At 34.5% G+C, this 16141-nt stretch overlaps 2 protein-coding genes across 3 annotated transcripts; one reads left to right on the top strand and one right to left on the bottom strand.

Annotated features, from left to right (window-relative positions):
- Positions 1–15393, bottom strand: LOC306872154 (ubiquitin-associated domain-containing protein 2-like). Of its 2 annotated transcripts, none has more exons than XM_079420586.1 (9): positions 15203–15393; positions 13621–13748; positions 13151–13270; positions 12373–12479; positions 6878–7001; positions 5847–5894; positions 4169–4423; positions 2117–2251; positions 1–1678 (listed from the first exon to the last, which is right to left on the bottom strand). In XM_079420586.1, the coding sequence occupies exons 1-9, from the start codon at positions 15234–15236 to the stop codon at positions 1571–1573; spliced, it is 1059 nt and encodes a 352-aa protein (XP_079276712.1). In that variant the 5' UTR covers positions 15237–15393; the 3' UTR covers positions 1–1570. The 2 variants fall into 2 exon arrangements, with proteins under 2 accessions (XP_079276712.1, XP_079276711.1); XM_079420585.1 differs by having other exon boundaries at positions 8–1678; positions 2117–2254; positions 15203–15388.
- On the top strand, positions 8737–11347 carry LOC306872153 (G-protein coupled receptor 183-B-like). The gene is made up of 2 exons (XM_079420584.1): positions 8737–8809; positions 9861–11347. Exon 2 carries the CDS (start codon positions 9885–9887, stop codon positions 10953–10955), a length of 1071 nt encoding a protein of 356 aa, XP_079276710.1. The 5' UTR covers positions 8737–8809; positions 9861–9884; the 3' UTR covers positions 10956–11347.
- Positions 15394–16141: the final 748 nt, after the last annotated feature.

The raw sequence follows: 16141 nt of genomic DNA, 5'->3' as shown, positions 1-16141 counted from the left end.
AAATATATATATTTTTTATTTAAATACCACTTGATTAGAGACAAAATCACATGATATCATGATATCATTCACATGATAAAAAACTTATTAGCATATAACATCATAATTTATATTTAAATGGCTATGTTCTTTAAAGACATGATTTTAATGCCAGTTATGGGATCAACGCTCTTGTTATCCCTTTAATAAGAGTTTAAACAATATTTCATCTTGTCTTTTTGTACCACAGAGAAATCATGCTGTTAAAAAGTTTTGTCCCACTCTCCGATAAACACAAAGATAGAGATGCTTTGAATATTATCCATTTTCATTGTGCAGAAAAAGGTTCGAAGCATCGTAAAATAACACAAATATTTCCAACTGGATGACTATGGCATGAAAGTTCCACTTGTTTATTTTTCAACATGCCACAATAAAAGTCATGGTACTTTTAGGCTTTTCAGACACCGAAGTCACACAATAACAATGACAAAATGTGTGTTTCTACTGAATTTAAAATAAGCATTTAAAAAAAAAAAAAATCTGAGGCTTTGACAGAGTATTACATCTCGTGCTTTCAGTTTCCCCAACTTTCATTAGTTTTGATTCGGAATTAAACCACTTAATGCAGGTGTACTTTAAATACACTGCAATACAACTAGCCCTTTCAAGTTTAGACCAAAAACCATATGACTTTCTTTCTCTTAGGAACACAAAAATACTGTGACGATAAAGAATGTTCAGGCTGCTCTTTTCCACACAACAAATTGATGTCTATCAAAAAAAGCATCAAAAGTCATACGAGTCATATGAGAGCTTTTGCATGAGGAACAAACCGAAATTTAATTTTGGCCTCTGCCACAGATCTCATATCCTGTTTTATGAGATTCGAAAACCTGTCAAGCTATAGTACATCGAATTAAGCTGGAATATGTGCAACCACAGAAAACAAAGGGACTGATTATGACTTCACCTCATTTATAGTTATAGTTCTTTATTTTGGAGCTTGCCAGCCACTAGTCACTCTCTACCTTTATCATATGGAAAAGAGAAGCCATGGCATTCTGCTATACATCCTCTTTTGTGTTCCATGGAAGGCTGAAAAACCACATAGCTTAGGAACAACATGAAAACAATAAGTAATTTTTTGGATGAACTATTCCAATAAGACTTCTATTCAGTTTATTTATAGCAAAACAGAACATGGTTTAATAATTTATCAATATATTATAAAATTCTTAATTATTAGACAACGTAGGTTCAAGGACGATGCCAAATGGCACAAGCCCTGAGACACAATGTATAATTGTCCACCATGTTGGCTCTGTCCTGTGGTCCAGAGAGGGATGCAATTGCAAGTCAACTCCTTGTAGCACTGAAAGACACAGCAGCAGGAGCGCCACACTGTCTAGTCAGAAAGGAAGTGACATCCTCAGCTCCTGTGAGTTGTGTATCAGCGCTCTTAACTTCTTCCAGCAGGTGTAGTTATGACACCAGTGTTGTGTTCTTAAGTACTTTCAACTTAGTGATCTTATAGAAGTTAAAAAACTCATTCTCCTTGTCCTCCCAGTCATCTTCGATATATTTTATCTTAGTGCTGAAGCAAGAAGTTTGTTGCAATGTTAATGTCATTATTAGATGCTCTGAGAGCCTCTTGGGCATCCATCCTTGAAAAACCCATCTCCATTAATCTTGCAATCTGGCGATAACAGCATCGTATCATTAAAAGGTTAGTATATGGCAAAAAATGATGTTCAATCTAGCAACCCATGATGCTGAACAAAGAGAAGGGGGAACTGAATAAATAGTACACACAAAAATGAAAATGTGCTGAAAATGTACACTCACACAGGCCATCCAAATTGTAGATGAGTTTGTTTCTTCATCACAACAGATTTGAAGAAATTGTGCATTATATCACTGTCTTACAATTCAGTCCTCTGCAGTGAATGGGTGCCGTGATGTTCGGTGAGCAAGTGATGTAATGCTAAATTTCTCCTCTTCTGTTCTGATGAAGAAACAAGCTCATCTATATCTTGGATGGCCTGCACGAGTGTACATTTTCAGCTAATTTTCATTTTTGGGTGAGCTATTCCTTTAATAAACTGAGATAAAGACCAAAATCAAATGATCTCACCTGCTCCTCAGCCACAGCTGTGTTATCCGGCGGGTGCATATAGGGGGGCTGTTGTGGCTGGGGACCCTCATGGTGCTGGTTCTGTCCTCTGTGCCTTAGAGTCGGGAAGAATCTGTTCCAATTCAGGAGACCTGTCTGCTGAATTAATGACAGGAATGTTTTTTAAGTCACCATGGAATAAAAATTGACAATTCCTATTTTTATGGAATTTTGCAGTTTATTATAAATGCTCACATAAAGTTTATTATAAATGTGCACATCATTATTTTTAATTTCATGCATCCTCATAATCAAAATCATCCCCTCTCCTTTCAAAAACATCTCTTCTTTCATGACGTCACCTCTGCATCTGTGTGGGGGCAGGATAATCATTACTTTTAGCATTCCTGTAACTCACATCAGATTGCTTCAATTAGTAAACGATGGATAAAAACCCACCCTAAATGCTTTTTTATTCTTTTGAGAAGTCGTTTCATATAATCAGATACACAATAAAGAAGAAAAGCATGATGTAATTTCTACTTTATATAACTTTAAAGACAGTGTATCTCTATATCTTATCTTACTGTAGTCCAGTAGAGGTAGCTTTTTTTGTAACTGTAGTGATTTCTGTCTCTCTCCATATTCAAAAACTGAACAACCGGTAAGCATTATCCCTACTTCATATTCATAATCCTACTACAGGTTTATCAACTACAATGCTTAACATACTCTAGGCCTTATTTATAGCTACAACCAGGACTTATAACATGAGAAAACAAGAATGTTTTATGCTAATTATCCACATAATTTCCATAAAATAACAGCTTTTCTCACTTTCAGTTACAATTTTACCAAGAGCAAAATGATCTGTGCTTTTATCTGGTATCCGTGATGAAACCATGTGGTTGTCTGCGTTTGCACACAGGAAACCATTAACATCCTCTTGCTCAGAAACACAGAGCAAATAAATGGAAAAAAAGACGAAAAACAAGACATATCACTGAACATCTTGTCTAAACCAGAGTGACAGAAATACAGAAATGGAGCTAGCAATGGACTCATTGCAGTTTTGATGTCTAGATCTCATCTGTGGAAAACATCTCTGGAAATGTAAGCAGACCTCCAACACTGTTTTCCCCACAAACATCATGGCTTGTGATCCAATACTATGTGAACATACCCATACATAACTTTAAAACTTTGAAATGTAAACCTCTTCCAACCCATTTATAATATTTAACAAAAAAAAAAAAAAAACTTATAATCAAATTTCACAATTATTTCACAAACTGCTGTTTTGAAAAAGCAGATCACAACTAAGGTGACTGGATAAAATCTGAACAGGTAAACTTACAAGAAAAAAATACAAGAAAAACACCCAAGACAAATTATAACACAAATAGTAATTTGCATAAACAAGCCGAAAACATGAGATATAATACAGGAATTCGAATCAGTGATTTTTGAAAGTCTGAAACAAATTTGTGAACTAAAAACAGCTGAATGTTTATTACAGGGACAATCCTGGTAATAAAAGTTCAGCAATAAAATTCAGACCTCTGAAAGATGTAGCATCTCTACTTCGTCACTCGCCAACACTGAATAACAAGAATTGGTGAATAAAAGAGATTTTGCTTCTGACAATAACACAACCAGACTTAAAATGACTCTAATACATTTTTATGAATTTGATTAATATCCCCATAATTCATCATTTTAGCAGATTAAAATAATAAAAATGAATAAAAATGCTAAAAAAAAAAAAAAAAAAGTTTAATTTTGTCCCTTCAATAAATATACCTAGGGAAAAATCTTGCCTCATTAGTGTAGGACAACAGGGGTTTTGACTCAAAAAGGTAAAGAACCAATGTTCTAAACCTTGGCCGTAAGTGAGATGTTCATCTGACCTTTGAAAGGAGTAAGCTGTATGCCATTCATGGCAAGGCTAGTTCTTCTCTGTCATGTGAGGGGGTTGTAGAATAACCTAATGGTTAAAAGTCTGGACTAATAACTAAAATGCTATATGGCAGTCACCCCAGGTAGTTCAGAATAAAAGTATTGTAGAAGTACCTGAGCCTGTTGTTGCTGTGCATTTCTCCTGAGGTGTGCCAGCTGAGACAGGAACAGTTGCTGGTCCAGCATATCCATCCTCTGCTGTCTCTGGATGTCCAAAGTAGCGCCCATCCCCAGCGGAGCCTCTGCAGTGGGCTCAGAATCAGAGAAGACCGGCTCTAGGAGCACCGAACCACATCTGGCTGCCCATCCTGGCACACGTAAGAACTTCTGGACTGCCAACTTATTACTGTAATACAACATGCCTGCGATCTGGTGATTGTAATGGAGAGGTTAACATTAAAGACATGACAGTAACAGTGTCTACACCGAACACAAGTGTTTTTAGAAATACCATGTAAGCCTTGCAAGACATTTACAAGGAGACAGATTAAAGAGACTATGGAATCAAAAGATCTTTGTTTCTTTTAGACCATGGCTATGAGCTTTGAAGCCATCTACAGTATATGTAAGTGTACTTCTAAAAGCTGACACAAATATTTCCCTCGTCCATGAAAATGGATGAAATGCATTGGCAGTTCATTTTGCTAACAGAGCCAATGTTCTAAAATGAGAATTTTCCTTCTGATACCACAAACTGAATTAGCAAACCATGCATTTTTTGTGACAGGATTAAAACAAAAAACTACAGTATTCATTTTAGAAGTAAAAAATAAAATTAAAAATGTCTTCTGACCCAATTTCCTGTTTTAAAATGAAAAGCTTTGAAAACTGCGTCAAAGACTGTACATTACCCAAGATTCTTCACTTGTATTGCTATGAATGGGAGGAACTACAACATGCAATATGGCACTCTAGAAACAGTTTTTATGTTATTTCATTGTGAGTTTGGCCAGCAGCTATCGAGAGTTGGTATTTCCCTACTTGAGTAGATAGGAGTTGGTCATGCATACCCAAAATAGGCACCTGCATTGAAATAGACTTCAATAGACATTCATGAAACAATTTCTTGGGGTGAAATTTCTACTCAGCGATTTCAATTAAATTTTTTAAAACAACACATTTAATTATGTTTAACATAATCATAAAGTCTGACCCACCAATCTGAGAAGTTGTGGTTATGATGGAAATGAAAATTGGAGCAGTCTCTGCTACTGCTGCAGAGGTTATCCAGTTAAGGTAACTAGGTATTTAAAGTTACCATAAAGATGTTTTTACCATTAGAGCATACAACATGCTTTCTGATAAATCTAAAAGACACAAAAACCTACAAAAATCTATTACATAATTTGCAGTCCTCTATGCGATGACTGGGTGGTCACTCTTAAAGGGATATTTAACCTAAAAACCTACAAAATATATTAACTTTATACTTGTCCAAAGTTAATTCGGACCCCATGAGCTAAACAACAAAATATCTTCTTTTGTGTTCCACAGAAGAAAGTAAGTTATACAGGTTTGGAACAACATGATGACAGTATTTTCATTTTTATTTATCTTTTCCTACTAGAAACCACTATCACTGAATGCTCTAATGGAAAATCTTTAACCTAGTGAACTCTTTTCATTTCCATAGGTACAGCAACTTCTCAGATCAGTGGATCTTGTTTTTTGATTGTGGGTTGAATTGAATTTCACCACATACATGTAATCATACTTACTAAAGACCATTACAGATGCAAAAAAAGAAACGTAGAAACATGATGCAATTTTAATTGAGCCGCTTTATACTTACTAGTCCACTGCAAGCAACCACCCACATGTAGGCACTTGAGGTCAGGAGCTGATGACAAGATAACAGAACAAAATAAAAACAAAAGAAATTCAGAACTATGTGAAGAAAGCACTTTCACATCCACAAAGCATCTTTGATTGCTCAGTTGGGGACACTTAATTTCTAGCGTTAATCGTCAATTTGATTTCTCAGATACTATTTAAACTAAACTGAGCTAGACAATGACATCTCTGAATTCAATAATGAAACTGAAAATGTAAGTGTTTAATCTTATTACTGACACATTACTGACACTCTGTCCTCCAATTTGATACTGTTAAGTGCTTTGACACAATCTGTATTGTTAAAAGCACTGTATAAATAAAGATGACTTGACTTGAAATTACAAACCAGTAACGCTAACTCAATAAATCATCCATAAACAAGTGTTTGATATAAAGAAACATCTTATTTGATGCAAGAGTGGAACAAAATTATGAACATTAATTTAATGAAACCCAATGAATTATCTATTATTACAAGATTAAATTACATTGGTTAGGATAATTGGGTATGTTTGTGAATGCATGACTGAAAAAGACTGTGATGGTAAAAAGTCATTTACCCTTGTCTGTTTTTCTAATGAGTAAGTATGCAGCTTCGTCTGTTATTGCTCATATCTCAGATCAGCTCAAAACCCAACCAGAGCACGAGACCACAAAGTTCTCAGGTGCTAGAGTTTCTCATGACTTCTCTGTTACCCTACAAAAAATTATCTGTGGTTTCTAATCTTGCAACAAATATCTGGTGTTTTTGAGAAAAAAAACAAAAAAACTGCACCTTTTTAGCCGTTTGAACCTCGTGTTTTGTCTTCACTTCTTCGTCAAAAAATGTTAGTGAATGTCACTTACTATCCTGAGATCTCAAGCAGCAATGACTTTTACTTTTTGTGTGTAGCTTCTGAGATAAACTAGCATAAACTAAGAGATAAACTAAACTAGAAGTACAGAAAACTAATGTGAAGATGATTTGTGAAGGCAGTCTGAGCTCACCTGTGCGCCCACAATGTACGTCAGAGACTTGTTTGTGATTGAGACGTGGCCGAGAAGCTGAGTGACCTGAACACGTGGGATGGAGCAGTAGAAAGGCACAAAGAGAGCAAAGACTGGGCCCAGTCTGAGAAAGACAGAGAAAATGAAAAGAGTTAGAAACACAAGGAAAAGTCAAGTGAATCCTCAACCTTGCTGTCAGATGACAATACAGAATGAAAATGTGTAAATGTGCAAATCAATCATGTAATAGTGCCTGCCCATGATGAAGAAAAGGGAAAATCTCTTTAAAATCTAGTTTAAAAAATCCCTTTAAGTAGAAATAAACTATTTCTTTACATTCTGTACCTTTCCTTAATCATTATTTTCCAATGTAATGCAGACTAAAACATTATGTACAATACATTGGTGAACAGTCACCTGTTTTTCTAGTTACTTCGAAAACACTTCACATAGTATTATATACATAACAGAGGAAATAAAAGGGGTACTAAGTAGTACAGTAGGATGTTTCAATGAATTTATCGGTTTAAGAATTGATTATTGACAAAGGTGATAGATAGCAAGGTCTCTGTTAAGCAGTTTTGATGCATGATGGAGGAAATCAGATTAACATCACATTCTCATTACGACATACAATGAAGCAACAATTACAAAATTCGGAATATGTTTATCAACCATTTAAGAAGAATGACAAGTGGGGTAAGAGCTTAGCAGACCGTCTGCTAGCCGCCTCACGTCACAGAAGTCAGTTCATTCTCATAACACACAATGTACTCGTTACATCGTAATAAGAATGGCATCTACGCAAATATTTGTCTGTTTCTTTCTTATTCTGTTTCTCAGTCTGTATCCAGATCAGATGGTGGATCAGCACCAAGAGATGATGTCTACAGCCCTGATCGTCAGCGGAAACCAGGATATCTAGATGAGCCCCAGAGACATATCCCCAGTGAAGACCTCGACTAAAAATGCAATAAAACTAAAAATATAACAAAATAACTAAAAATATAATAAAATACCTAACTACATAATACTATTATTGTTAGAAATTGCAACAATATATAAATAGAAATATAATACATTTATACATTTAAAAATTTTATTAAATCAATAAATAAACAATAAATAAACAATAATATTCTGGCCAGAGGAGAACAGCCCCCACTTATACATTACTGACACTCTATCCTCCAATTTGATACTGTTAAGTGCTAAAAGCGCTATATAAATAAAGGTGACTTATGCAAACGTACTTCAATTAAGACCGGAAAAATGTAAATTTGCCTTCTTCCATTAGTTATTTTTCACATACGGTTTCCAAAATTTAAAAAAAGATAAGGTCTTGTGCAATAAGTACCTTACTAAGTCTCAAACTAGGTCTTTGTGATGTAAGAAACTAAACATGTTTCTAAATGCGGATTCAATACAGATCAAAGGTAACTATTATGTCTGATGTAAAAATATTTAGATGTTTCAATGAAAGTCACAAGATAATTTCACTTCTCCATATAGAGTTAAAGAGACAGTTCACCCAAAACAGAATAATCTGTCATCATTTCCTCACCTTCATGTTGTTTCAAACCTGTATGAATTTATTTCTTCTGTTGAACAAAAGAAACGAACAGTTGTTGGTAGCCACTAACTTCCATATTTTTCCATACTGTTTAAGTAAATAGTTAACATCACTCTTCAAAATATCTTCTCTTGTGTTCAACAGAAGAAAACAATTCTTACAGGCTACAACAACCTGTTGTAAATGCTGACGGAATATTCATTTTTGGGTGAACTATCTCTTTAAGCAGACTCACCACGCTGCTAGAAAGAGAGATAAGAGGAAAGAGAGGAACAGAGTAACAGACAGTGAGAAAGAGGCAGGAAGAGATGCTGAACTCTCCGTTTTGCTGCAAATCTGAAAATCTGCTCTCTTATCTGGTAAGTAAATATTTTCATTAAATTTTTGATAAAAAGGGCAGAAGAAATGAAAATATGAGTGTTTTGGAAAATTGTGCTATTAAAAGTGTTCAATTAAGCCCAAACATTAAAAAAATATGTATATTTCTGTAAAGAATTTTTTTAATCAAATTTTATGGTGACCATGTGTGAAGCTAATTTATTTTGTTCTTCATAGACCAATAGCCAACAACAAAATATTAAAATATTTAAAAGCGTTTCTTTGATATATTTGATTATATGGTGACACTTTACATTGGTTAATGCATTAACTAAAATTAAATCACAATACTATCAATTTATTACAGCATTATTAATCTTTGTTAACATTAGTTATTAATAAAAATACAACTGTTCTTTGTTAGTTTGTGTTAGCTCAGGTCCATTAAATAATGTTAACAGATGCAAAAAAAGTACATTTAATTTTAATAATATATTAGTAAAATACTGAAATAAAAATTTACTAAGATTAATTAATGATTTACAATTTTTCACTGTTAGCTCAAATGAACTAATGTACTTAACTTATGTTAACAATTGGAACTTTATGGTAAAGTGTTACTGATTATATTTATATTTATCCTTTTTTCCAATGTCAAACAAAACAATCATAAACTGTATTTTAAATGCTCATTTAAGGTAGTCATATCATAGCGCAACAGAAACACGCCTCACATGAAAAAGGGAAATAGCTTAAAAACTACAGAAGTCTACACATACTTACTACAATCAATAATATTGAGACCAGAATTACTATTCATAGTAAAAATATACACTACCATTCAAAGGCTTGAGGTAAGTAAGAAATTTTAAATGAATTATTACTTCCATCAAGGACAAATTAAGCAAATAAAAAGTAATTTATAGGATCATGTAACACTGAAGACAGGAGTGATGGCAGCTTTGCCTTAAATCACATTTGAAAACAGATTACAGTTATTGTAAATTGTAATAATTTCACAATATTGCAGTTTTTACTGTATTTTTGATCAAATAAATGCATCAAAATAATCCTTTGCCTTTCTCTCTGCAGTGACTTCTCCTATATCTAACTAAGATGAGCCCAGATTTAGAGCAAAACGTCTCTTGCACCAACTTGTATGACCATCGTCCAGTGGCCCGAGTTCTCATACCTCTGGCCTATTCCATCATATGTCCAGTGGGACTTTTAGGCAACGCCCTGGCTCTTCATGTGATCTTCTTAAACATCACCAAACTTAATTCCATCACATTTTATTCTGCCAACCTGGCAGTGTCTGACATCCTATTCTGCCTGTCGCTACCCCTACGAGCTGTTTACTACGGCCTTGGCTTCCACTGGCCCCTGGGGGAAGGACTATGTAAAGCCATAGCACTGCTATTCTACTTGAACTGCTATGCTGGAGTAAGCTTCATGACTTGTCTGGCAATCGATCGTTTTGTGGCACTGGTATTTCCTCTGAAGCTGACGAAATTAAGAAAAGTGAAAAATGCCCGATTAGTGTGTCTGGCCATATGGCTGCTAGTGTTGGCCCAGACGTTGCCTCTCCTGACCATTAAATTGACCAAAACGGAGATTGACAACAACATCACCTGTATGGAATACCCTAATTTTGAGGGCCTTTTCCCAGGTCTGCCCTACTTGCTGATTGTTGGGGTAGTCTTAGGCTTTGGAGTCCCACTGGTGACAATCATCGCCTGCTACTCTATACTGACCCGTAAACTGCATCTAGCAGCAAAGTCCAACCGGCTGACAGAACGTTCTGGAAGAACCAAAAAAGCAAGAGGAGTGATTGCAGGAGTGGTATTTGTGTTTGTGGTGTGTTTCAGCCCATACCATCTAGACCTTCTGCAATACATGGTCCGAAAACTAATCTACGATCCGGACTGCATGGAGCTACAGTCCTTTCAGATATCCCTACATATTACAGTGTGCCTTATGAACTTAAATTCGTGCCTGGATCCCTTTGTTTACTTTTTTGCATGTAAAGGTTACAAGCAGAAGCTGATGAGAATGATAAAGTGGCAGGCTGGAACCCGCTTCTCTAGTGCTGGAAGAAGCTCACCTGAAAGTTCAGGCACAGGCGATGTGCACGGCACACGCCGCAACACCGGAATAACAATGAACAATATTAGAGAAGGTCAGTAAAACAACTGCAAACAAAAGCCAACATAAGGTGATGAAAAGTGATAAACACATACAGTATGTGGGGCCGAACTTGAGACTTAAAAGCCAAGAACAAGGCAAAAAAAATTCACAGACAACTTGTCTCTCCAGATTTTAAAACGCACACATGTCAAACATGAAACAGATGGATGCCTGACAAGCACTGGCATCAAAGAAAAAGAAAAAATACTTGCTGCAAAAAGACGAAGTAAATGTTGACCATGTTTCATTCAAAACATAACTGTTGAAGGGTCACTTCACCAAAAAATTTATATTCTGTCAATATTTACTCACTTGTTCTAAACTCTATGACTTCCTTTCTTTTATGAAACAGATTTTCTTTTTTTAATTTACAATGGAAGTCAATAGTCACCAAAATGGTTCGATTACTACGGAAGCGTATTGCATTCACTTGAGGAAAAAAAATCTACTCTTTTTCTGAATTAACGAGTTAATTATCTCAGAATTACAAGATAATTTTTCATGAAAAAAAGTTTTTGCTCTGTTTTTCTGAATTAACGACTTAATTATCTCAGAATTACGAGATAATTTTTCATAAAAAAAAAGTTTTTGCTCTGTTTTTCTGAATTAACGAGTTAATTATCAGAATTACGAGATAATTTTTAATGAAAAAAAATTTTTTTGCTCTGTTTTTCTGAATTAATGACTTAATTATCTCGTAATTCTGAGATAATTAACTCGTTAATTCAGAAAAACAGAGTAGATTTTTTTTCCTCAAGTGAATGCAATACGCTTCCATAGATTACCAACATTCTTCAAAATATTTTCTTTTGTGTGTCAAAGTCACAGGTTTGAAATAACATGAGGTTGAGTACAGTTTTATTTTTGGGTGAACTATTCATTTAAGAACAGTTAATGGTTCACACACAAATAAATTAATCATTCTTAAGTTTTAAAAGTTGCAAAATAAAGCTATTGAACTTTGATTGAAGATGCTGTGATTATGAAAAAGTTTCTTACGTTTCATCAAACAATTTTGTTTGATTGACTGAGTCCTTAGAAAGATGGCAAGATTATCAAGGCAAATCTATTTTTCTCATCAAAAAAGGAAACCACTATCTGCCAGTCTCTTATTAAGAAGAGTCTAAAAGCTAGTAGCTCAAAGGAAATAACCTGAAATAAGGTTAGTACTTTACTTTCACAAGACCTTGCCATTTCAACAGAGATGTTGTTTTGATGCCAGTAAAGAATGCTTTCATAAAAATACAATGAGACAAAAAGTTAATCTAAATGTCAAAAAGGGAAGTTGATGTTTGTTCCACAGGAAAGAGGTGCACTTTCACATACATAAAGTATTGCAGGAATTAATACTGTTATTAATATCTAACGGTTTGTAAAGACCAACTCTTAAAATGGTGTAGAAACTCGTGTCACTCACAGTCCAGCAGGTAGAACATCCACTTTAAGATCAAACATGACGCGAAGAGCCTCTATCAGCAGCAAGTCCACAAAAGCAGAGAGAATCCATGCTCCAAAGAGGAAGGACTAAACGTCACAATCAAAAATATGACAATGTTTTAGATTTACACAACTTTTTTTCCAAAAACATCATGGGATTTTAACAAAAAAAAAAAGGGGGGGGGGGGGGGGGGGTTAAAGTCATCAGCATATGAATGTAGAGTAGGCAAACATAGCGTATGAAAGGGCTTTTGATTTCATTAAAAAAATGGACTTGTTTTGTTTATAGCATTTTAACAAGATACACATCATAAATAGTAGGCTGAAGAGCAAATCTTAACATCTTAAAAAATTAGTCAACTGATTTCCAGATAAGATGAAGGCATTTCCAAGTTTCCGTGTGACCTTCAGGCACCTTATCTTAAACTGGTTGGTGTACACAGCATCATATTGGTATTTTTGAATATCAAATTTGAAAAAAAAATTAAATTTTTTTTTAAATATTTATTTATAATGCCAATTATTATTTTATGTAGAGAATGTTTTTTAGAAAATGGGTGCAAATCTTACATGTCTATGGTATAACAAAGCAGAAGCATGTTGTGTCAGTACTTCACAGTGAATTGAAAATGTCACTTGTCTAGAATACATTTTGCAAAGTCATATTTAAAAAAAAAAACTAATAAAAAAACAAAACAAATACTTTGTGGAAAAAAAGAAACAGGATGACACACAACAGTGCTGCTATTCAAACTTACAGCAAATTTGTGGCTGCCAAACCTTCTCTCAAAAATACGAAAATTGTAGATAAGCAAACTGCTGCAGAAAGTGTCTTTCAGGTCCAAGCAGATGAGCCGTCCACTCACCAGCCTCCAGAACTACAAGCGAGCCATGGAACACACACAGGATAATTATGTTTAGAAATATTTCAAAATATGCTATTGGTTAAAAATAATAAAATGATCGGTTATATCTGAAAACTGTCCAGAATGCTTGGCCTAGAGAATGACCGATAATGCTCTTTTATGATACAGTTTATTTTTAAGCATCGAATCACCAAAATACAGAAACCATTTTTTATGCTACAATAGCTCATTATTATTACTAACCACAGTAAAAATAAATAAATAATTAATTTAAAAAAATTATAAAAAGGCATAATTCATTAAATGTATGCATTAGTATATAGTGTACTGAATTTTTTGGGTCAACTGGTTTAATATTTCACCTGCTTGCCCTGCCTGACAGCCTGGAGGTTGTATATGAACAGATCCTGGTACTGAGGCAAAAGCACAGTCAGCAGCACAGTGAGGACTGTAGGAAGCAGCAGTAAGCTCTTGGACAGGGGTGCTTTATCTGTAAGACACAGCACAGAAGTTGAACTATTTAATGTGTCACCAAGGAAATTATAACTTCTAACATTTGTCATGTTAGTGGATGAAAGTAATATTCTAAATGGGGGACCTGGTGATTATGTGAGTAGACCAAGTTCAGTCAGACACATTGGTTTATGCCACTACGGTAACTACAATTTCTTTAAAATAATTTAATTCACTCAATTAAGTTATTTAATTCACTTTAAAATAATTTAATTTAGTTCACTCAAAAATGAAAATTTGCTGAAAATGTACTCACACTCGGGCCATGGGTGAATGGGTGCCGTCAGAATGAGAGCCCAAAGAGCATAGCAAAAATGTTGCAATAATCAACAAGCAATTCAGACAGTACATCAATTAGCATCTTGTGAAGTGAAAAGCTGTGCTTTCTTAAAAAACAATCCATCATTAAATGTGCAGTGAGCAAAACACTGCTGAATGTGGATCACACCGAGCACCAAAATACACTTCTAGCCAATCACCAGTAAGTGCCATGTGCACTAATGATGGGGGAGTTGCCTGTGTTGCATAGCATGTTCGTAAATATTGTGGTGGTACTATCAAGATAGGTCTGTGAACCTTCTCGTTTGGAGCTTGTTTATTGTAGTGATTTCAAATAACAACAGCATTTCTCAGAAATCGCTTACTGACATTTTAACGTTTTAAGAACCCTTCCTCCAGTGAAGAAGTCCATCTCCTGTTGACATCAAAATCCACCAACATATTTGTTTAGAACTGTTTTGGCTTGTAAAAAGTCTAAAAACATGAATTTGTTTCTTACAGATGTATATTTTGACTTCACACAATGTTAATTGATGGATTGGAGTCGTGCGAATTACTGGCATATCATTGTGATGTTTTTATCAGCTGTTGAGACTCATTCTGCGGCACCCATTCGCTGCAGATGATCCACTGGTGAGCGAGTAATGTATAAAGTTTCTCCAAATCTGTTCCCATTAAGAAAACAATCTCTTATATCTCAGAATCTATGCTTACTATGATAATTTTCATAAGGTTTTCTAGGGCAACTGTCATTTAAAAATGCACGGTTAAAACTGAAAGAAAAAATGGTATTCCACAGAAGAAATTCAGTCATGTAGGCTTGAAACAGCACAAAGATAAGTAATGAATTGTCATTATTACATCAGTAACAATCAGTCAATGATGAACTGAAGCTCTTTGGTGATGTTCCTCAGGAAGGTGGTGATGTCAGAAAAGTTTAGCTGTATGTCATGTCGCATTTCCTCAGGAGCGCACGATTTCACGCCCACGACTTTATAAACTACATCAACACTTCCTGTCTTAAATCATGAGCCAAGGTAAAGATGATGTGTGAAATGCGATAAAACTCGGATGAAGGTCATTACGCTTTAATCTGAATGAATGACAGCAGGATCTGATCTACATGACATGATTATTTTGAGCCGTACTTACACAATCCTCTCGAACCGGTGAACGTGAACATCATGCCACTTACACGCAGAATATAACTAAGAAGATGACGAACCAAAGGCACTGGATTTAACGTAAAAACAGTAAAAGTTAAAGGGAAATCTCACTAGGAGAGAGGGAAAGGGTACTGAGGATGGCGCCTGGCAGGAGACAAACTTCATCCGTGTCACTCCTGCGACATTCGCGTTTTCTTTAACTGTAGCCACTAGAGGCCGTAAGTTAGTGGCTTTACTAGGACAGGTAAAGGTTTGAAAGGTTTAAAAATGATTTAGTATGTCAAAGATTCATAATTATGATTTACCAAAGCATGATTTGTTATAAATAGCAAAGCTGCCTGCTTACCTGAGAACTATGTTTTTTTTAAAGTAGAAATCTGGATCACTGTTATGTTTGTAGCCCCTCACTAGCATTTTTACCGCCATATCTAAAACTAACCTTTGTTTCTGTTGTAATATAATAAAGTAATTTACTTCAGAACACACTTTAACTTACTAAAATAAATAGAGCAACACTTCTTGCTAAGTTTAATTTTTTAGGTTTAAATAAAGCATTGTTTTTAGCCTATTTATTTGTATAAACTATATTTTGTTATTTTTTCTTCTTTTTGTAATTACATTTTATTTCGAAATGTATTTTGTGTAATGTATTTCGAAATGTATTTTTTAAATTAAAATTCTTAAAATGTGGTAATGGGGGATGACACATATATTACTACATTTATTGCTATAAATTCATGCACAAAATTAAAATTAGTTGTCCAAGAGTTTAGGTTATAACAACAAAAGTATTTACTTGAAATTAATGGACACAGTTTAGGATTATGTTGTAGATTCCTCAACAAACTTTAATTTGGAAAAACATATATATAGCTATATATATATATATATATATATATATATATATATATATATATATATATAT

The sequence above is a fragment of the Barbus barbus genome (assembly GCF_936440315.1).
Source record: "Barbus barbus genome assembly, chromosome: 7".
Taxonomy (NCBI): Eukaryota; Metazoa; Chordata; class Actinopteri; order Cypriniformes; family Cyprinidae; genus Barbus; species Barbus barbus.
The sequence above is the reverse complement of the archived record's forward strand: the minus strand, read 5'-3'. Positions and strand labels throughout refer to the sequence as shown.